This window comes from Bos grunniens, chromosome 28 (genome assembly GCF_055505025.1).
Source record: "Bos grunniens cultivar Pamir isolate PY7600 chromosome 28, Bosgru_T2T1.0, whole genome shotgun sequence".
NCBI lineage: Eukaryota > Metazoa > Chordata > Mammalia > Artiodactyla > Bovidae > Bos > Bos grunniens.
The window spans coordinates 33,435,398-33,458,514 of record NC_141192.1 but is presented as its reverse complement, the minus strand read 5'-3'; the positions used below and the strand labels follow the sequence as shown (position 1 = coordinate 33,458,514).

The 23,117-nt window shown below is 41.2% G+C and overlaps 1 protein-coding gene across 14 annotated transcripts in view; it reads left to right on the top strand.

Moving 5' to 3' along the window:
* Positions 1–23,117, top strand: part of LOC147343118 (zinc finger protein 33B-like) — a 109,042-nt gene that overhangs the window by 5,705 nt on the left and 80,220 nt on the right. For 10 of the 14 annotated variants that reach the window (XR_015156665.1, XR_015156664.1, XR_015156658.1 and 7 more), the window contains exon 1: positions 4,018–4,304. The exons of the other annotated variants lie outside the window; for them this stretch is intronic. Coding sequence is in view for 7 of the 10 variants with exons in the window: in XM_086381518.1 (XP_086237644.1) it covers positions 4,266–4,304 (39 nt within the window). In the remaining 3 variants the exon portion in view is untranslated. Of the gene's footprint in view, positions 1–4,017; positions 4,305–23,117 lie in introns of those variants that run through there. 14 annotated transcript variants of the gene reach the window in all.

Below are 23,117 nucleotides of genomic sequence, written 5' to 3'. Positions count from 1 at the left end.
ATGACTGAAGTGACTTAGCATAGCATAGCAATGAGACCAGATGCCATGATCTTAGTTTTTTGAATGCTGAGTTTCAAGCCAGCTTTTTCATTCTCCTTTTTCACCCATATCAAGAGGCTCTTTAGTTAGTTTCTCTTCACTTTCTGCCAGTAGAGTGATATCACCTGCATTTCTGAGGTGGTTGATATTTTCCCAGCAATCTTGATTCCAGCTTGTGATTCATCCAGCCTGGCATTTCACATCATGTACTCTGCATAGAAGTTAAATAAGCAGGGTGACAGTATATAACCTTGTCATACTCCTTTCCCAATTTGGAACCAGTCCCTTGTTCCATGTCTGATTCTAGCTGTTGTTTCTTGACTCACATACAGATTTCTCAGGAGTCAGGTAAGGTGGTCTGATATTCTCATCTCTTTAAGAATTTTCTACAGTTTGTTGTGATCCACACAGTCAAAGGCTTTAGCATAGTCAATGAAGCAGAAGTAGTTGTTTTTCTGAAACTCCCTTGCTTTTTCTATGATTCAATGATGTTGGCAATTTGATCTCTGGTTCTTCTGCCTGTTCAATACCCAGCTTGTACATCTGGAAGTTCCCAGTTCACATACTGCTGAAACCTGACTTTAAGGATTTTGAACATAATCTTGATAACATGAGGAGCGAGTACAATTTTACAAGTAGTCTGGACATTCTTTGGCATTGCCCTTCTTTTGAACTGAAATGAACACTGACTTTTTCCAGTCCTGTAGCCACAGCTGAGTTTTCCAAATCTGCTGATATATTGAATGCAGCACTTTAACAGCATTGTCTTTTAGGATTTTGAATAGCTCAACTGAAATTTCGTCACCTCCACTAGCTTTGTTTGTAGTAAGCTTTCCTCAGGCCCACTTGACTTCACACTCCAGGATGTCTGGCTCTAAGTGAGCGCCTACACAAGTATTACCCCGGTCATTAAGACTTTTTTCTATAGTTCTTCTTGCCACCTCTTCTTAATCTCTTCTGTTGCTATTAGGTCTTTACATTTCTGTCTTTTATGGTGTTTTATTATGTCCATTTTTGCATGAAATGTTCACTTAAATCTCCAATTTTCTTAAATATTATGCAGCCATTAAATTCACATTTCCTAAAATTACAAATGGATGAAATAACTACTCATATTAAGTGAAAAAGAGACCAGTAAGGTAAGGTAATCCCATTTTTTAGAATTCTGTGTAAATTTAGATGAAATCATACAGATATGTTGTATGACAGTTTTGTGATTTTCTAAAATGTTTTATTAATATAAACAAAAGTTTCATAAATTGCTTTGATTTGATAGACTAATTTCTCCCCACCACACACAGAGCTGGGTATAGACAGGTGATCCTAGCAGGTTCCCACCATCTCTCTGCTGGTCCCATGAGGTGGCAGCAACCTCCTCTATCCTCTCTGCTGTGGACCCAGGGCCTGGCTCAAGGCCTCAAGACAGTGTAAAGACAGACATCCTCAAAACACTGAGCATTACAGAGTTTGGTTTGCTCTAACAGTAAGACTGTGAATGTGGCAAGTGTAAATGTTGGCTTCTTTAGCTGACAAAAATCATGGAGCCATGCAGCACTCCTGCCATTTCTCAAAAAGCCACCAGAGGGCGGTGTGGGTGCTTCTGACAAACACTGTCCCATTCAAAACTGATCCAAGTCAGCTTTCATCAGAACATGTTTTATAAACTTATAGGACCTCTTTAAGGTACATTGAATTGCTTTTCTTCTTTAATCTTATTTGGAAGTTAATGTAAATTCACTAAAAATAACATAAAGTGAACCACTGACTAAGTTTTACCTTGTGACATGTAGACATGTAAAATTATGTGTCCAATCCGCTTCTTTGTCCACCTCTGTCCCTTCCTCTCTGTATCCATCTGTAAACATCTGTGTAACCTATCTTTTGATAATCCGTGTAACATATCAGATATTTTTCAATCATGTCCCTACTTCTTTGTCATGTGAATGTTTCAGTAGTAAGTGGGCTGCTTATAAGACAGTGGGAGGCAGTGTGAAGGTGAGCAGTAGGTCTCAGTGGGAGTCGTCCAAACTGGGAGATCTGCTTAGCACAGCCAGGGTCAGGGCCACACTGTCTCCTATCTCCAAAGCACTGAGTCTACCTTCCTGGGGGAACTTTAATAAAATTTTGATTATTTTAAGGAGCATCAGGGTTAAGATAATGAGTGATGGTTGTAATAATTGTGGGAAAGAGAGAAGGTTATGATGTTAATGACCTGGTACTCTGCCTCCAACAACCTTCATTCTATTATAACCATTGCTCAGCCATCTGGGAGCAGAGACTACACCTTGATCTTGACTATTACAGCCCCCAGCCCAGTACTGGGCAAAGTACTGGGCAATGTGCCAGTACTACTGCATAAATACATTTGGGATCAGGACCTGAAAGATTTGAGAATGTATTTGAAACTGGGATTCTCCCAGACCCGATAGGAGGTCATCATAAATCAGCTGCCTCCTCACCTGCCAGGCCTTGTATACCCGCTGGCCTTCCCACAGTACCTCTCAGACAGGATGCACTTGGTCCTAGGTATTTCTCAGATCAGATCTCACCATCTGTTCTGACTCCTCTTGTGCGCTTTGGCCTCCTTAATTGTCCTGCTGTGTGACTCTCCACTCTAGGGTTCAGAGATCACCTCTGATTCCCTTCAGGATCTAATGTCAGAATATTCTATGGAGCTAAAGCTTAATGATGGGCTTTAATTGACAAGGCAATAATTATACGGACAAGGATAAGTTCGACATGACTACCTGTTGTAGAAATAATTTTACTTATTCATTTATAGTTGTACTGTGTCTCCGTTGCACGGGCTTTTCTCTAGTTGTGGTACACAGCGGCTACTCTGTGGTTGCAGTGTGTGGGCTTCTCATTGCGGTGGCTTCTCTTGTTGTGGAGCTTGGGGTCCAGAGCGTTTGTTCCAGCTTCAGTAGTTGCCACACATGGGCTCAGTAGTTGCTGTTCCTAGGCTCTAGAGTACAGGCTCAATAGTTGTGGCGCGTGGGCTTAGTTACTTCAAGGGCTATGGGATCTTCCCACACTAGAGATCGAACCTGTGTCTCCTGCAGTGGCAGGGAGATTTTTAACCACTGAGCCACCAGGAAAGCCCATGACTATATCTTAATGGTGTTGCTTTCCTTGAACAATTAATTTTAAACTTGATGGCATAAAAAGAAATGTTTTTTTCTCTGAAGTCAGCATGGTTGCTGAATGTCAACCTGTCTCTGATGATGCTCTAAAAGACCTGATACACACCAAGAGAAACATAAGTAAATTGTGTCATGTTATAATGTGGTATAGAGTAGTATAACTCTAAAAACTACTGTTATCCATTTGTGCTAGAGTAATTGTTTAATGGATATGAATATTGACCTGTCAAATTTCTCATGCTTAGATGAAATTCAGTGCTCTTTTCCTACACTAAATACCAGGATGAACAGTTCAAGACAGAATAATTTTCAGATGAATTGTTCATCTCCCCACCACGAACTCTCTTTTATTGATGTTTCTTTGTTCCCAGAGAAATGAGAGATGTGATTTCTATCTAGGATATTTGAGAGGGAAAGATTCAGTTCCTCAGGAGGTGACTGGGAACCATTTGATTGCTTTCATCTGCCTGGACCTTGGAAGCAGATGAGAAAAAGTCCTTTTCTATTTTCTAATGAAGTGGAGAGACCAGAGTGTGGACACTTTGGAAAAACAGTTCAAAAAGGTGGATCAAAACTGAGTATCTGTCAAAAAAAGAATATCTGTCATCAAAGAAGTAGGCCTATTGGACACCCACAGTTTGAACTAGGGACACATGGGCCATCATGGTGATTTTTAGGGAAAATAATCAACACCAGTGAAAACTGCACACAAAATAAATGTGTTACTAACTGAAAATCAATGGTCAGTTGACCAAGTACAAATAATGATCATAAAGAAATCTTACAAAAAGACGAAACTCTTAGAAAAGGCACATCTATAAATCATAAATTATGTTAGATAAGAAACCTTGCTATTTATTTTAAAAGTTTTGATCCCAAGTAAAACACAGTAAATTAAAAATAAACAGGAATATCCAGGTCAGGGGTGTTGAGGGTGGAAGGTGGCCGCGAGGTCCCGCCCCATCCCCAGCGACTGCGCAGGCATGAGCGAGGCAGGTGCGAGGGCAGGCAAAGGCGCAGGGACGCCTGAGCGCCCGAGGACCAGTTCTGAGCGAAGGGAAGTTGGAGACTGAGTCGGTCCCCATGGCAGGACGCCCGGACCAGGGAGCGGCGCAGACACGAGTAAGTGCAGCTCTACCGGAGCCCCTCACCGCGCGCCCCCGCCTGCCTAACGGCCAGCGGCCCGGACTCCCCCACCCAGAGGAGCGTGAGCCTCCCTCGGTCCTTGGCTCCCGGGTCACCGCAACCAGCCGCAGGGTGAGGACGCCGGCCCGGGGCCCCAAGGCGGCCGTGGAGCCGGGGGCGCCCCGTGCGCTCGCAGCCCTCCCTGCTCGGCGCCCCTCGAGTCTCCTCACCGCGGGGCTGCCCCACGACCTGATCCAGGAGGGGGAGGTGCCGCCGAGGAGCCCGAAGTTGGGGCCGCTGGGCGCGCGTGTCGGGAGCGGTGGGTCCGCAGATGTGAAGGGATCTCTGCTCCCGGGATGCGCGCGGGTGACGGGGGCGCACAGCTCGGGGATCCTGTTCGCTGGCCGCCGGCAGCGGGTGTTCAGATGGGACTCCCGGCTCTTTTCTAAAGCTTTCTGGAGGGTCGGCTACAAAAGATTGATTCATGTTGATATATGGCAAAACCAATACAATATTGTAAAGTTAAAAAATAAAAGGTTTAAGTTCACTTTCAGCGTTTTCAGGCTTAATTGACTGACTGTGACTAACTCACAGCGCTTCCTGGAGGGCAATTTGTGACATACTAACACCTAAGCAAAGTTTGAAGTAAAGTAGTCCCCGTCTTTTTATGTTTTTGCGTATGGAGGGCTTTTTGAACATTTTATGTTTTGTTTCTGTTCATCTTTGAGAAACGGCATTACTCTAAGTTAAATGAGCATTTAAAGTTTTATTTCTGCACAGTAATCATAGATGCTCAAGTATTTGCAAATTCTAACAGCTAACAAGAGCTCGGTTGTTTGTTTGTTTGTTTGGTAAATTTTGCTTGAAGGGAAAACTTTGGAATCCAGAGAAATGTTCATTTCATGAAATTTCAAAATTTTGCAATTTTGAATATCTAATCCAGGGTAATTCTCAGATTGTTTCCAGAAGATGCGTATTTTGTTTGAGAATAGTTTGGGTTTTGTTCTGTGGTTTTCTATGTGCTGTTTGTTGGAACCTACTTAGGAGGCTTCAAAACAATCTAATTGAAACTAGTGATTGGTGCAAGGTACAGTGCTTTGTAACAGAGGTAGGTTGGCTTTCTCTATGGAAATTGTTTCTTGAGTTAGCAATTTTTTCACTTGAAACAGTCAGGAATGACTCTTTAAAACCCTGCAGTTCCGACTCTGGTAATGAGTAAGTATGTTGTTTCACTGTTGAAGATAATGGCAGACATTTCAAAGATGGGCAACAGGCACACAAGAGAAATTTGAGTACTGAGTTTGGTGCATTGGTGTCCTCAATAAAACTGAGTTTCTTTTCTAAGGGAAAAAGAACGAAAAGCACCTGGTGATGACCACAGCTCTTTCCCTACACCAAACACCCAGAGGAAGGGGAGGAGGTGGTGTGATTCTCAGATGGATTGGCCGTTTGTTTCTTTACCAACCACAGACTTTCTTTCCTTGGTGTTTCTTGACTCCCAAAGAAATTAGAAGTGTGGTTCCTTACCAGGATATTTGAATGGGAAAGATCCTTTCAATTCCTAGGCAGGTGATGAGATCCATTGTGTAGCTTTCATTTCCCTGAACCTTGTAAGTAGCTCTGAGAACATCCTCTTCTCTATTGAGTTAGGCAGAAAGGGAGGGTGGTGGAGCCTTGGGGGCAGATGTTCCAAAAGCTGGACCAAAACTTAATCACTGTCTTCAAACAAATAGACTGGATGCCAGAATTTTTATCTTAAGGCCTCTTGCAACATCAGGGAAATCATTAGCAGTAGAAGTATTCCACACCATATAAAACTCCATGAGATCAAATGTATTATTGACTGAAAATTGATGACAGGAAAAGAACATTTTGAAAATTTCAGATATCTGACATTTGACCCAAGTCAGTCAGCCACGTACAAGTACAGATCACTAAAGAATCTCCCAAAAAGGGAATTTATAGTCATTCAGCTGTGATGTGGTTAAGAAACCTGTCATTTATTTTTTTTTTTTAAAAAATGAATCCCAACTAAAATATTTTCAATTAGAAATAAATATGGATAAACCACAAATAGTTTGCTGTGCTATGTTTTCAAAGCAAGATCAAGAAATTAAAATCTCCTATTGAAGTTTTCTCTTGAAAATACTTTCTCAACACTATGTTTCAAATATTATAATTCTTATCGCAGGTTTTATTAAGTTCAGAATTTAAAATGTTGGGGAATTGAAGTTCTCTGAATTTAAATGACTTGAGTCAGAATTAATAGGGTTAAACTGGATGTTAAAACTATTAATAGTACAAAATTTACTTTTGTTATTTAAATGTACTAGATTGATGGCTACTTAAGTTCAACCTATGTGGCAACCCACTCCAGTGTTCTTGCCTGCAGAATCCCAGGGACAGGGGAGCCTGGTGGGCTGCCGTCTCTGGGGTTGCACAGAGTCGGACATGACTGAAGCGACTTAGCAGCAGCAGCAGCAGTATGATTAACATTTTTGTGGGTATAATAGTTTATGCTGAATTATCAAATAACTCAAAATTTCAGAAGTACAGCACTCTTTCTCACATGATAGTGCTGAGTGGGTGTTCATCCTGGGGAGACTGTGCTCCCTCATGTGGTCATTCAGGAACCCGGACTTCTCCTATCCTTGGCCTCCTCCATCCCAACGACCTCACCCCCATCTGCATCCATCAGCAGAAGGGGCAGGAACTTGGAAAAATGCCTGTAGGAGGTTATAACAGGCCAGGAATCAACATCAGTTTTTCTCCTACTTCGCTGGCCGTGGTGTGGTCCTGTGGCCACAGAAGAGGCTGGGAAGTCTTCCAGTGCTGTGCCGCAGGAAGAGGAGTGAATTTTCATGGAAAATCAACTTTGTCCATGCAAAAATAAAACAGTAACCCCTAAAGAAAAGTAAAAATGAGAGAAATTCCTTAAGAGAACATAGAAAATGGACCCATTCTAGCTAACAGAGACCCAAAATAAAACAGAGTCATGCGGTCATAACAGACCTGAGATTAAGTAATGTTCTCTGCGTTCTTAGAAAACCACAAACAAAAGCTCTAAAAAGTCCTGATTCTGCTAAGGGTCCTACCTATGAACACTCTGAAGGAGAAGTTCCATTGACAGCCAGTCATGGCAGACTGCGGTCCAGCTCCAAGAATTTGTGCTCAGGCTGCACAGGGCCGTTTAACCCCCTTACAAGTCTCCCAGCTGAGCATTCTGGGGTTCTTGCTTTTTAAAAGTTCTTCCCTCCCTTCAGCCCCAGGAATGTGCTTTCAGTTACAGGCAAGAATCGTGTGTCCCCAGTTTGCAAACCTTACAGACAGTACCCTGTCCTTTTGCTTCAGGTAACGCTGATCGTTTCCTGGAATTTATTTATAATTTTAGGATGACATCAGCAATAACAAGTAACTCATTTAGACCTATTGTGTTTCAAATCTCTATTGAATATTTACCATACAATGTGCACTGTGCATAGAACAGACTGAGAATTGATTGAGCAGTGTCTTGGTCTGGGAGGAGCTCTTAAAGGAGAGGAGACATGGTATGAAGGGCCTGCTGTCCTAGCAGAAAAGATAAAGAGAACCTGCTTTGAAAATTCAGGGAATGATACTAGATTTGGAAGTTGCCTGGAGCTGATAAGTTCTGGACCCCACTTTCAGAGATCAATAAGATATGTTTAGAGGAAGCTGGCATCAGGAATTGTAGAAACAGGTCCTGTGATACAAGGTATCATAAGGAATATTTATAGCTATTAAATTCACATCTTTTAAATTTATAAATGGATACAATAATTACTCATATTAAGTGAAAAGGTCACCAGTAATATCAGGTAATCCCATTTTTTAAATGCTATGTAATTGTAGGTGAAATTATGCAGATTATTTCGAATGATAGTTTCTCAAATTTCTAAAACATTTTGTTAATAACATAATCAGAAGAAAGCTATGAAAATTCTTTGGTTAGATAAACTAATCTCTACGCTAGACACACAGAGTTGGGGTATAGGCAAGTGATCCCACCCAGCAGGTTCCCACCCTCTCCCTGCAGATCCCAAGGTAGCCACCTCCTCTCTGTTCTCTGTTGTGGTCCCAGGGCCTGACTCAGGGGCTCAATCATCACTCTCTGAAATTCTGCACTTGGAAAGTGACATATTGTGTCATAGTCAAGACAATGATTTTCACTAGAAGGCTCCCCCCAAACACTGAGACTTGCAGAATTTGGTTTACTCTTACAGCAATACTGTGAAGGTGGCAACTGGTTGTTGGCCTCTTTGGCGGACAGAACCATAGAGCCCTGCAGTGCTTCTGCTATTTCTCACAGGGCCACCAGAGAGCAGTGTGTAGCTGCTTATGGCAAACACACTGCAAGGAGATCCAACTAGTTAATCCTGCTGCTGCTGCTAAGTCGTTTCAGTCGTGTCCGACTCTATGCGACCCCATAGACAGCAGCCCACCAGGCTCCCCCGTCCCTGGGATTCTCCAGGCAAGAACACTGGAGTGGGTTGCCATTTCCTTCTCCAACGCATGAAAATGAAAAGTGAAAATGAAGTCGCTCAGTCGTGTCCGACTCTTAGCGACCCCATGGACTGCAGCCCACCAGGCTCCTCCATCCATGGGATTTTCCTGGCAAGAATACTGGAGTGGGTTGCCATTTCCTACTCCAGAGGAATCTTCCTGACCCAGGGATGGAACCCGTATCTCATGTGTCTCCTGCATCGGCAGGTGGGTTCTTTACCACTCCACCATCTGGATATCGATAGGTAGAACTCTGTGCCAGCCCCTTATCTCTGTCCAGCTTTGTTGCTTCTTCTCCCCCCTCATCCATCCGTAGATAACTACTCTCTGAAACTCCTTTGGACAGTCTATGTAACATGTCAGAGATATTTTTCAATCATGTTGATCCTTCCTTGTGATGTCAATGTTTACGTAGCAAGTCACTGCTCATATGACACTGAGTATGTCCCTGACCCCTGAGAGACAGTGTTCAGGTGGGCAGTAGGTCTCAGGGGGAGTCAGTCGAGGGGAAGGTCTGCTCAGCACAGCCAAGGCCAGCCCACATTGTCTTCTATCCCCAAAGCACTGAGTCTGCTTCCCCCCAACCCACCCATCTGCCCTACCCCAGGGAACTTGGCTAAAATCCTGTATATCCTGAGGAAGCGTAAGAGTCAGAACAATGAACAGTGGTTATAATAATTGTGTGAGAGAGATGAGGTTCTGTGTTTTCAGTTCTTATCTTTATGTCTCTTGATTCATTGTTTTTATTATTATTTTAAATTAATTTTAATTGGAATATCATTGATTTACAGTGCTATTTCTGCTGTGCAGCAAAGTGAATCAATTTTATACATGTGTGTGTGTATATATATATATCTCCACTCTTTTTTTAGATTATATTCCCATGTAGGTTATTACAAAGAATTGAATAGAGTTTCCTGTGCTCTACAGTAGATCTTTACTTATTTTATATATAGTAGAGTGTATTTGTCAATCTTAATTTATCCTTCACCCCTCTTTGGTAACCATAAGTTTGTTCTCTACATCTGTGACTCTATTTCTGTAAATAGGTTTATATGTACCATTCTTTTAGATTCTATATATAAGTGACATCATATGATATTTGTCTTTCTATATCTGACTTCACTCAGTATGACAATCTCTAGGTTCATCCATGTTGCACACATGGCATCATTTTGTTCTTTTTAGGAGTGGGTAATATTCCATTGTAAATATGAGCCACATCTTCTTTATCTATTCCTCCATTGAGGAACATTTACTTGCTTCCATGTTCTGGCTGTTGTAAATAGTGCTGAAATGAACATTGGGGAACATGTATCTTTTCAAATTATGATTTTCTCTGGATATATGCCCAAGAGTAAGATTATCATATCATATGGTAACTCTACTTTTAGTCTTTTAAGGACCTCCATACTGTTTTCCATAGTGGCTGTACCAATTTACATTCTCACCAACAATGTAGGAGGCTTCCCTTTTCTCCATACCCTCTCCAGCATTTATTGTTTGTAGATTTTTTTTTGATGATGGCCATTCTGACTGGTATGAGCTGATACCTCATTGTAGTTTTGATTTGCATTTCTCCAATAATTAGTAATGTTCAGCATCTTTTCATGTTCCTCTTGGCCATCTGTATGTCTTCTTTGGAGAAATGTGTATTTAGATCTTCCACCTATTTTTTGATTGCAGATATTAGTTTGTTTGTTTTTTTTAATATTGAGCTGCATGAGCCGTTGCTTATTTTGAAGATTAATCCCCTGTTGGTCACTTCATTTGCAGATATTGTCTTCCTTTCTGTGGGCTCTTTTCATTTTGTTGATGATTTCCTTTGTTGTGCAATAGTTTTTAAGTTTAATTAGGCTGCGTTGTTTATTTTGGTTTTTATTTTCATCCTTCTAGGAAGTGGCTCATAAAAGATCTTTCGGCGATTTATGTCAGAGTGTTCTGCCTGTTTTTCTCTAACATTTTTATAGTGCCCAGTCTTAAATTTAGGTCTTTAATCCATTTTGAGTTTATTTTTATGTGTGGTGTTAGAGAATGTTCTGATTTTATTATTTTACATGGAACTGTCCAGTTTTCCCAGCACCACTTATGGAAAAGACTATCTTTTCTCCGTTGTATATTCTTGCCTCTTTTGTCATAGACAAGGTGAAAATAGGTGTGTAGGTTTATCTCTGGATATGTCTCTTGATTCATTTTCCAGTTAACTTTTATAAATCTTGTTTACATGGCTCCAGCCACATCATGAGAAATGCCAGGCTGGATGAAGCACAAGCTGGAATCAAGATTTCTGGGAGAAATATCAATAACCTCACATATGCAGATGACGCCATACTTACAGCAGAAAGTGAAGAACTAAAGAGCCTCTTGATGAAAGTAAGAGGAGAGTGAAAAAATTGGCTTAAAACTCAACATTCAGGAAACTAAGATCATGGCATCTGGTCCCATCCGTTCAGTTGAATTCAGTCGCTCAGTCGTGTCTGACCCTTTGCTACCCCATGAATCGCAGCACGCCAGGCCTCCCTGTCCATCACCAACTCCTGGAGTTCACTCAAACTCATGTCCATCGAGTTGGTGATGTCATCCAGCCATCTCATCCTCTGTCATCCCCTTCTCCTCCTGCCTCCAATCCCTCCCAGCATTAGAGTCTTTTCCAATGAGTCAACTCTTTGCATGAGGTGGCCAAAGTACTGGAGTTTCAGCTTTAGCATCAGTCCTTCCAAAGAACACCCAGGGCTGATCTCCTTTAGAATGGACTGGTTGGATCTCCTTGCAGTCCAAGGGACTCTCAAGAGTCTTCTCCAACACCACAGTTCAAAAGCATCAATTCTTCAGCACTCAGCTTTCTTCACAGTCCAACTCTCACATCCATACATGACCACAGGAAAAACCATAGCCTTGACTAGACGCACCTTTGTTGGCAAAGTGAAGTCTCTGCTTTTGAATATGCTATCTAGGTTGGTCATAACTTTCCTTCCAAGGAGTAAGCGTCTTTTAATTTCATGGCTGCAGTCACCATCTGCAGTGATTTTGGAGCCCAAAAAAGTAAAGTCTGACACTGTTTCCACTGTTTCGCCATCTATTTGCCATGAAGTGATGGGACCAGATGCCATGATCTTCATTTTCTGAATGTTGAGCTTTAAGCCAACTTTTTCACTCTCCTCTTTCACTTTCATCAAGAGGCTTTTGAGTTCCTCTTCACTTTCTGCCATAAGGGTGGTGTCATCTGCATAACTGAGGTTATTGATATTTCTCCTGGCAGTCTTGATTCCAGCTTGTGCTTCTTCCAGCCCAGCATTTCTCATGATGTACTCTGCATATAATAAGCAGGATAACAATATACAGCCTTGACGTACTCCTCTTCCTATTTGGAACCTGTCTGTTTTCCATGTCTGGTTCTAACTGTTGCTTCCTGACCTGCATACAGGTTTCTCAAGAGGCAGGTCAGGTGGTCTGGTATTCCCATCTGTTTCAGAATTTTCCACAGTTTATTGTGATCCACACAGTCAAAGGCTTTGGCATAGTCAATAAAGCAGAAATAGATGTTTTTCTGGAACTCTCTTGCTTTTTCCATGATCCAGCGGATGTTGGCAATTTGATCTCTGGTTCCTCTGCCTTTTCTAAAACCAGCTTGAACATCAGGAAGTTCATGGTTCACGTATTGCTGAAGCCTGGCTTGGAGAATTTTGAGCATTACTTTACTAGCATGTGAGATGAGTGCAATTGTGCAGTAGTTTGAGCATTCTTTGGCATTGCCTTTCTTTGGGATTGGAATGAAAACTGACCTTTTCCAGTCCTGTGGCCACTGCTGAGTTTTCCAAATCTGCTGGCATATTGAGTGCAGCACTTTCACATTACTTCATGGCAAATAGATGGGGAAACAGTGACACACTTTATTTTGGGGGCTCCAAAATCACTGCAGATGGTGACTGCAGCCATGAAATTAAAAGACGCTTGCTCCTTGGAAGAAAAGTTATATCCAACCTAGATAGCATATTAAGAAGCAGAGACATTACTTTGCTGACAAAAGTCTGTCTAGTCAAGGCTATAGTTTTTCCAGTAGTAATGTATGGGTGTGAGAGCTGGACTGTAAAGAAAGCTGAGCACTGGGGAATTGATGCTTTTGAACTGTGGTGTTGGAGAAGATTCTTGAGAGTCCCTTGGACTGCAAGCAGATCCAACCAGTCCATCCTAAAGGCAATCAGTCCTGAATATTCTTTGGAAGGACTGATGCTGCAGCTGAAACTCCAAGACTTTGGCCACCTGATGTGAAGAACTTACTCATTTAAAAAGACCCTGATGCTGGGAAAGATTGAAGGTGGGAGAAGAAAGGCCCGACAGAGGATGTGATGGTTGGATGGCATCACTGACTCAATGGACATGAGTTAGAGTAAACTCTGGGAGTTGGTGATGGACAAGGAGGCTTGGTGTGCTGCAGTCCACAGAGTCGCATAGAGTCAGACACATCTGAGTGAGTGAACTGAACTGAGCCTCATTCCTTGGCATATGCATGTCAAGTTCTCCCAGCAACATTTTGGGGAATACTGTCTTTCCTCCATTGAATGATCTTACCACTCTTGTCAAAAATCATTTGATGATATGTGTGAAGGTTGCTGGACTCTGAATTCTTTTCCATTGATCTATAATTTTATCTTTATAACAGGACCAGACGGTTGTGATTACTGTAACTTTGTGTTAATGTTGAAATCAGGGAATGTGTGTCCTCCCACATTGTTTTTCTTGCCCAAGATTGGTTGGCAGTTTGGGCATTAATTAGGTATTAATTAGTGAATTTTACAGAGAAGGCAATGGCACCCCACTCCAGTACTCTTGCCTGGAAAATCCCATGGATGGAGGAGCCTGGAAGGCTGCAGTCCATGGGATCGCTGAGGGTCAGACACGACTGAGCAGTTTCACTTTCACTTTTCACTTTCGTGCATTGGAGAAGGAAATGGCAACCCACTCCAGTGTTCTTGCCTGGAGAATCCCAGGGACGGGGGAGCCTGGTGGGCTGCCGTCCGTGGGGTCACACAGAGTTGGACACGACTGAAGTGACTTAGCAGCAGCAGCAGCAGTGAATTTTAATTAAGTAGTGAATTTTAGGATAGGTTTTTTATTTTGGATGAGTTTTTAATTTCTGTGGGGTTTTGATAGGGATTGAATTACAATTGTAAATTACAGAGGCTGATATTGAGATCTTAACAGTGGTAAGTCTTCTAATACGTGAAAATGGAATTTGTGTCATACACTTTATTTGCAACATTTGGCAGGTTTCACTGTGCAAATCTTCACCTCCTTAGTTAACTACTCAGTGCTGTGCTTAGTTGCTCAGTCATGTCCAAATCTTTGTGACCCCATGGACTGTAGCCCACCAGGCTCCTCTGTCCATGGGAATTCTCCAGGCAAGAATACTGGAGTGGGTAGCCATGCCCTCCTCCAAGGGATCGTCCCAGCCCAGGAATCGAACTCAGGTCTCCCGCATTGCAGGTGGATTCTTTACCATCTGAGCCCCCAGGGAAACTCAGTAATTTATTCTTTCTGATGCAATTGTAAATGCAGTTGTTTTCTTAATTTCCTTTCGAAACTGATCCTATTACTGTACAGAAATGTAAGTGATTTTCAGTGTTAATTTTTGTACCCTGTTACTTTGCTGAATTCATTTATTATTTATAGCATTTTTGTGGCATCCTTAGGATCTCTACTTATGAAATCATGTCACATATGAACATAGATAATTCTACTTCCATTTTTCATATTTGAATGTTAGTGATTTATGCATTGATTCATTTATTTTGTTATATGTCTTTCCTGACAGCCGTGTCTAAAACTATAAGTACCTTTGCTTAGAAGTGGTAAAACCCAGCATTCTTACATGCTTCCTGAAGTCAAAGGAAAATTTTTCCATGTTTCACCAGACTGTGATGTTGGTTGGCTATGGGTTTTACATGTATGGCATTATTATGTCATAATTTCCTTCAAATGTAATTTGTCGTGTTTTTAGCATGAAAGGGTGTTGAATTTTTTCAACTGTTTCTTCTATTAACTGAGATGAACATGTTTTTTCCCCTTTATTCTGTTAATGTGTGTGCTATACTCATGCATTTTCCTAGGTTGAAGCATTCTCACATTCCAAAAATAAATCCCACTTGCTCATGGTGTATAATTCTTATTATATAGATAGCTATAAATGATTATTATATAAAGAGATACATATGCACTTCCAACCTCAGCTCAGGCTTCCAGAATCCTGGTAGCGGGGCAGGTGATGGCCAGGACATAGCACTGAACCACAGAGATTTCTGCTTCTGATTAGTCATGATGATTGATACTCCTGATCCATGAGTGTTGTTTCACACAGCCAGTGACTGTCTGACTTAGACCTGCATCAGCCCATCTCCTGCCTCTGTGTTTCTCACCCTCTACTCCTTCCTTCTGAGATTCACTCACTCCTTCCTTAAATACACCCTTCCTAATTCTCAGTGAGAGCCTGAGAGAGGCAAACACTTGTAGTCTTTTTCATCTGAAAATATTCTTATTTTGTTCTTATTCCTGAGTGATAGTTTGTTAGTAGCTTAGGCATGTCCAACTCTCTGTGACCTCATGGACTGTAGCCCAGCAGGCTCCTCTGTCCTTGGAATTCTCCACTGGGTTGCTATTTCCTTCTCCAGGGGATCTTCCCAACCCAGGAATTAAAGCTGGGTCTCCTGCATTGCAGGCAGGTAGTTTAGAATTAAAAATTCAGACTGTTTCTGCCCAAGGAACCAGAGCCCTGTGGCACTCCTGCCATTACTCATAGGGCCACCAGAGGGCACTGTGTAGCTGCTTAGGACAAACACACTGCCCCATTCAAAAGTGGCCCTTTCCAAGTTAGCCTTCATCAGGAAATGGCAACCCACTCCAGTATTCCTGCCTGGAGAATTCCATGAACAGAGGAGCTTGGTGGGCTACAGTCCATGGGGTCGCAAAGAGTCAGACATGACTTAGTGACTTAGCACACACACACAACATGTTTTAGAAAAAGTCAAAATCCAGGACAAGTGAAAATTCAAGGTGAGCCACTGACAGGAAGTTTTCCCTTCTGACACATTACAAAGATGTAAAGTCTGTGTCTAAACCGCCCATCTCTGTCCACCGCTGTCACGTCCTTTCTTCATTCATCTATAAACATCTGTCTTGTAAAGTATCGTTTCACAACCTATGTAATGTGCTAGAGATATTTTTCAATCATGTTGCCCCTTCTTTCTGATGTGAGTCTTTGGGTGGCAGTCTGTCTATGAGATCTAATCCCTTGAATCTATTTGTCACTTCCACTGTATAATCGTAAGGGGTTTGACTGTAGGTCATATCTGAATGGTCTAATGGTTTTCTCTACTTTCTTCAATTTAAGCCTGAATTTTGCAATAAGGAGCTCATGATCTCAGCCACAGTCCGCTCCCAGTCTTGTTTTTGCTGACTATATAGTGCTTCTCCATCTTCGGCTGCAAAGAATATAATCAATCTGATTTTCATATTGACCACCTGGTAATGTCCACAGGTAGAGTCATCTCTTGTGTTGTTGTTAAAGGGTGTTTTCTATGACCAGCATGTTCTCTTGACAAAACTCTGTTACTCTTGGCCCTGCCTCATTTTGTACTACAAGGCAAAACTTGCCTGTTATTCTGGGTATCTCTTGACTTCCTTCTTTTACATTCCAATCCTCTATGATGAAAAGGACATCTTTTTCTTTTCTTTTCTTTACTTTTGGTGTTCTAGGAGGTCTTGTAGGCCTTCGTAGAACTGGTCAACTTCAGCCTCTTTGGCATTAGTGTTTGGGGCATAGACTTGGATTACTGTGATATTGAATGCTTTGCCTTGGAAACGAAACAAGATCATTCTGTCGTTTTTGAGACTGCACTCAAGGGCTGCATTTTGGACTCTTTTGTTGACTACAAGGGCTACTCCATTTCTTCTAAGGGATTCTTGCCCACAGTAGTAGATATAATGGTCATCTGAATTAAATTCACCCATTCCCATCCATTTTAGTTCACTGATTCCTAAGATGTTGATGTTCACTCTTGCCATCTCCTGCTTGACCACATCCAATTTACCTTGATTCATGAACCTAATATTTCAGGTTCCTTATTTAGCTTATATGCAGAGTACATCATGAGAAACGGTGGGCTGGAAGAAGCACAAGCTGGAATCAAGATTGCTGGGAGAAATATCAATAACCTCAGATATGCAGATGATACCACCCTTATGGCAGAAAGTGAAGAGGAACTCAAAAGCCTCTTGATGAAAGTGAAAGAGGAGAGTGAAAAAGTTGGCTTAAAGCTCAACATTCAGAAAACGAAGATCATGGCATTTGGTCCCATCACTTCATGGAAAATAGATGGGAAAACAGTGGAAACAGTGTCAGACTTTACTTTTTTGGGCTCCAAAATCACTGCAGATGGTGACTGCAGCCATGAAATTAAAAGACGCTTACTCCTTGGAAGAAAAGTTATGACCAACCTAGATAGCATATTCAAAAGCAGAGACATTACTTTGCCAACAAAGGTCCGTCTAGTCAAGGCTGTGGTTTTTCCAGTAGTCATGTATGGATGTTAGAGTTGGACTGTGAAGAAAGCTGAGCATGGATGCTTTTGAACTGTGGTGTTGGAGAAGACTCTTGAGAGTCCCTTGGACTGCAAGGAGATCCAACCAGTCCATTCTAAAGGAGATCAGCCCTGGGTGTTCTTTGGAAGGACTGATGCTAAAGCTGAAACTCCAGTACTTTGGCCACCTCATGTGAAGAGTTGACTCACCGGAAAAGACTCTGATGCTGGGAGGGATTGGGGGCAGGAGGAGGAGGGGACGACAGAGGATGAGATGGCTGGATGGCATCACTGAGTCGATGGACATGAGTTTGAGTGAACTCCGGGAGTTGGTGATGGACAGGGAGGCCTGGCGTGCTGCGATTCATGGGGTCGCAAAGAGTCAGACATGACTGAGCGACTGAACTGAACTGAACTGATGGCAATACTGTTCTTTACTACATGGGACTTTAGTTTCACCACCAGACACATTCACAACTGAGCATCATTTCTGTTTTGGCCCAGCCACTTCTTTCTCTCTGGAGCTATTAGTAATTGCCCTCCACTCTTCCCCAGTTTAGCATACTGAATGCCTTCTGACCTGGGGGGCTCATCTTGCAGTGTCATATCTTTTTGCCTTTTCTTACTGTTTATGTTCTCCAGAGAAGAATACTGAAATTGGTTGCCATTTCATCCCCTAGTGGACCATGTTTTGTCAGCACTCTTCATCGTGACCCATCCGTCTTGAGTGACGCTGCATACCATAGCTGATGGCTTCACTGAGTTATGAAAACCCCCTTCATCACTACAAGGCTGTGATCCATGCCAGTACCAAACTGTTTTGATTACTATAGCTTTGAAGTAAGTTTTGAAATCAGTAACAGTGTTCTCCCATATTACTTTTTCTTCTCTTAATTGTTTGGTTATTTTGGGGTATATTAGTTGTAAAGTATTTTAGGATAGGCATTTTGGTTTAGGGTGGAGTTTTGATCAAGATTGCATTGGAATTGTAAATTGCAATGGTTAGTATTGAGATCTTAGCAATAAGTCTTCCAATCCATGAAAACAGGGTTTGTGTCATTTAATGTCTTCACATAGTTTGACATTTCACTGTGCAAGTCTTCACTTTTTTTGTTAAGTTAATCACTAAGTGGTTTATTTTTTCTGAAACAATTGTAAACAAAACTGTTTTACTTTCCTTTTTTCTTTGATCATTAGTATACAGAAATGCCACTGATTTTAAGCATTGACTTTGTGCCTTGTTACTTTGCTGAATTAATTTATTATTTATAACATTATTTTCTGTGGCATACTTAGGATTTCTGCATATGAGATCATGTCATGGGTGGACAGAGATAATTCTACCTCTTTTCAGATTTAAATGTCACTGATTCATCTATCTGTCTGTATGTCTGTCTTTCCTGACTGCTATGGCTAAGACTCAGTGCTGTGTTGCATAGAAGTGGCAAAACCTAGCATTCTTATGTGTTTCCTGATCTCAAAGGAAAATTTTTCAGTCTTCATCACTGACTGTGATGTTGGCTGTGAGTTTTACTTGTGTGCGTGTAGTCAGTTGTGTCCAACTCTTCACGACCTTTTGCACTGTAGCCCACCAGGCGCCTCTGTCCCTGGGACTCTGTAGGCAAGAATACTGGAGTAGGTTGCTGCTTTGTCCTCTAGGAGATCTTCCTGATCCAGGGATCAGACCTCTGTCTCTTGTATCTTCTGCTTTGCAGGCAGATTCTTTACTGCTGAGCCACTGGGGACTTTATGGTGGTAGTTTCCTTAAAATGTTATTTGTCAAGTTTTTTTTTTTTTTAAATCATGAAAAGGTGTTGAAGTTTTTAAATTGCTTTTTCTGCATTAATTGAGATGATCATGATTTTTCCCTGCGTTATGTGAATGTGGTGCATTGCTTGCTTGCTTGCTAAGGTGCTTCAGTCATGGACAACAGCCCACCAGGCTCCTCTGTCCACGGGATTCTCTAGGCAAGAACACTGGAGTGGGTTGCCATTTCCTTCTCCAATGTGGTGTATTACACCAATGCATTTTACTAGATGAAGCATTCTTGCATTCCAGGAAAAATCCCACTTGTGCATGGTGTATAATTCTTATTATATGAATAGATATAAATGATTATATATGTATATATATATATGCTCACAATTTCAGCTCCAGCTTCCTAAACCCTGGTAGGGTGGCAGGTGGCCAGGATGCAGCACTGGACCACAGAAGTTTTTGCTTCTAATGACTCATGATTATTATTACTACTGATCCATGGGTGTTGTTTCACACAGTCAATGACTGTCTGACTTAGACCTGAATCTCCTGCCCATCTCCTTAGACCCATCTCCTGCCTCCATGTCTCACACTGCACTCCTTCCTTCTGGGTTTTGCTCAGACTACATCCTTCCTCACTCTCAGTGAGAGAGCCTGAGAGAGAGGCAAACGCTCATAGTCTGAAAATGTTTTCCTCTGAAAATGTTCCTATTTTGCTTTTATTCTTGAGTGATAGTTTAGAATAAAAAATCTACAGACCGTTTCTGTGGTGTTTCCATTGGTATCTGAAGCTGTTTTCCCCTTGTGTTCCCCCCTAAATTGTGACTGGTGACTGGTCTACTGTTGGGTCTCGCTTGGTCTGCCTTCCCTGCTCTGTGATGAAGTCTCCAATTGTCTTTAATATTCCACAGTCCATTATTGTAGGGTGAGGTTTGAGGAACCTCCACACTGTTCTCTATTATGGGTGTGTTTCATAGTGTCTTATTCATTGATGGTTCCAATAGTGTCTTTTAGGACTTTAACAGATTTACAAGAATTTCTTTTATAAGATAGTCAAATTATTCTATTTCATGAAGCACTTGAGGTCTAATCCTCCCATTGTAGTCCCTGCTGACCCTCGTTCATGGTAGCGTCAGGGCATGTTTTGCTGATAGTGGATCCTTACTGGTTTGTAGGGTTTGATATGTATATAAATGTGTTTTTTGTTGTTGTTTTTGCTCATGTAATGGACCTAAAAATTTCTACCTGTTGCCATTTTTGTTAAGTGTTATATTGGCTTTTAATCAGGAAAGGATTTTTAATTTTCTCAAATGCATTCCAGGGCCTATGAAGATGAACGTTTAGAATTATTCTTAAGTATCATTTCCTTCATGTTCCTCCCAACACAAAGATGTTACTCCAGTTATGATCCAGCAATCCCACTGCTGGGCATACACACTGAGGAAACCAGAAGGGAAAGAGACACGTGTACCCCAATGTTCATCGCAGCACTGTTTATAATAGCCAGGACATGGAAGCAACCTAGATGTCCATCAACAGGTGAATGGATAAGAAAGCTGTGGTACATATACACAATGGAGTATTACTCAGCCATTAAAAAGAATTCATTTGAATCAGTTCTAATGAGGTGGATGAAACTGGAGCCTATTATACAGAGTGAAGTAAGCCAGAAGGAAAAACACCAATACAGTATACTAACGCATATATCTGGAATTTAGAAAGATGATAACAATAACCCTGTGTACGAGACAGCAAAAGAGACACTGATGTATGGAACAGTCTTATGGACTCTGTGGGAGAGGGAGAGGGTGGGAAGATTTGGGAGAATGGCATTGAAACATGTAAAATATCATGTATGAAACGAGATGCCAGTCCAGGTTCAATGCACGATACTGGATGCTTGGGGCTAGTGCACTGGGACGACCCAGAGGGATGGTATGGGGAGGGAGGAGGGAGGAGGGTTCAGGATGGGGAGCACATGTATACCTGTGATGGGTTCATTTTGATATTTGGCAAAACTAATACAATTATGTAAAGTTTAAAAATAAAATAAAATTTAAAAAAAATTTTTTTAATAAAAAAATAAAACACCCCCTTCTCCCTGCCTTCACCCTCTTCCTTTGCTTAGTCATATCCATAGCAGTTATAATCAGACACTGGCTGCCTGAATCAGAGGCTGTTTTATTCCATCTTGGCTGCTGTAACGAATACCACAGACCGAGTAGCATATGAACAGCAGAAATTTACTTCTTAACCAGTTATAGGTGCTGAGAAGTCCAGGATCAAGGTGAATACAGATTCCATGACTAGTGAGGAACCACCTTCTGGTTCATAGGAGGATTGCTTTCAGCGCACTCTCACCTCTCAGAAAGGGTGAGGGGCTCTCCCAGGCCTGTTTTACAAGAGCGCTGTTCATCATGAGGGCTCTGCCTTCTGACTTAAATCACATCCACAGGCCCCACCTCCTAATACCATCACCTTAGAAGTTAAGATTTCAGCATATGAATGACTCCTGAGGGCCCTGCCCATGTTCAGTACAGGAACAGAGGAGCCGACACCTGCCCATTTCCCAGGAGGGCTCCACGCATGCACAGTGTAGGGGCTAAATGAGGACCCACTGCTATCTGAGGTATTTTTTTATGTCACTGATTTTTATCTGTCTTATCTATGTTGAAAATATATTTTCACATCTGTCACTTACTATAACCTCACTGGTGTCTTTTTTTCTTTATGGCAGCTGTGCTTCTCTTTGTTTTTCCAATAAAAACTTGATTTTTAAAATTTATTTAGCAAGATTGAAATTACACAGAGCAGTCATTCAACCTAGGAATAGAAGCAAAAATTTTACACTTTGGAAATGAAGGATGAATTAAACGTGGAAAACCTAAAATAACCAATTGGAAATTACATGTTGTGCTTCATTGATAAAACTAAATGCTGGATTTTGGAAAAGGAAAGTGTTATTTTTCTATATGGAAATAAATGAACCCTATGAAGCCAATAAAAAAAACTAGTGTATTATGAATAGAAAAACTGTATAAAACAAAATTATGTAAACATACAGAACAATTTCATACCTATATATTTGACATGTTAGGCTACATGAATAATTTTCTGAACAACAAAAATTAGCAAATTTCAATGTAGAGTAGACAGAAACTTCAAACAGACCACTTTCGTAAAATTATTTTAACAGTTGGTCACACATTCATTTAGGGATGGCCTGAGAAACTGACTCCTTTGAACTGCTGGAAAACTTTGCAATTTATTTTATAAAGGTACTTTTATCCTTGCCTTAGCATCAATAATAAATACCCATTTTTAGAACTGTGCCTTGTTTAAGTTTAAAACGTACATGTGAAAACTCCTGACAACACAGAGCTTATTTATTTTATACATAGAAGTTTGTGTCTCTTAATCTTTGAACCCATCTTGTCCCTCTACTTCCTTCTCACCACTAGCAACTACTTGTTTGTTCCTTATATCTGTAAGTACGTTTCTGTTTTATTACTTAGTGTTTCAGTTTTTCTTTTTATTTATTTATTTATTTAGGCCCTGCCACGTAGCTTGCAGGATTCTAGTTCCCCAAGCAGGGATCAAACCCAGGCCCCCTGCAGTGGGTGTGTGGAGTCCTAACCACTAGATCACCAGAGAATTTACTGTTTTAGTTTCTAGAATCCAGATATAAATGATAACATACAGTATTTGTATTTTTCTGATTTATTTCACTAAGCATAATATTCTCCAGATGTATCCATGTTTTACAAATGGCAAATTTTCACTCTTTTCTATAGCTGAGTAGTATTCCATTGTGTGTGTAATTATTTTAATCAACTCATATGCTGCTGGGCATTTAGATTGCTTCTGTATCTTGGCTATTGTAAATAATGTGGTACAAATATTAGAGTCCATGTATATTTTTGAATTAGTGTTTTTATTTTCTTCAGATATGTATACT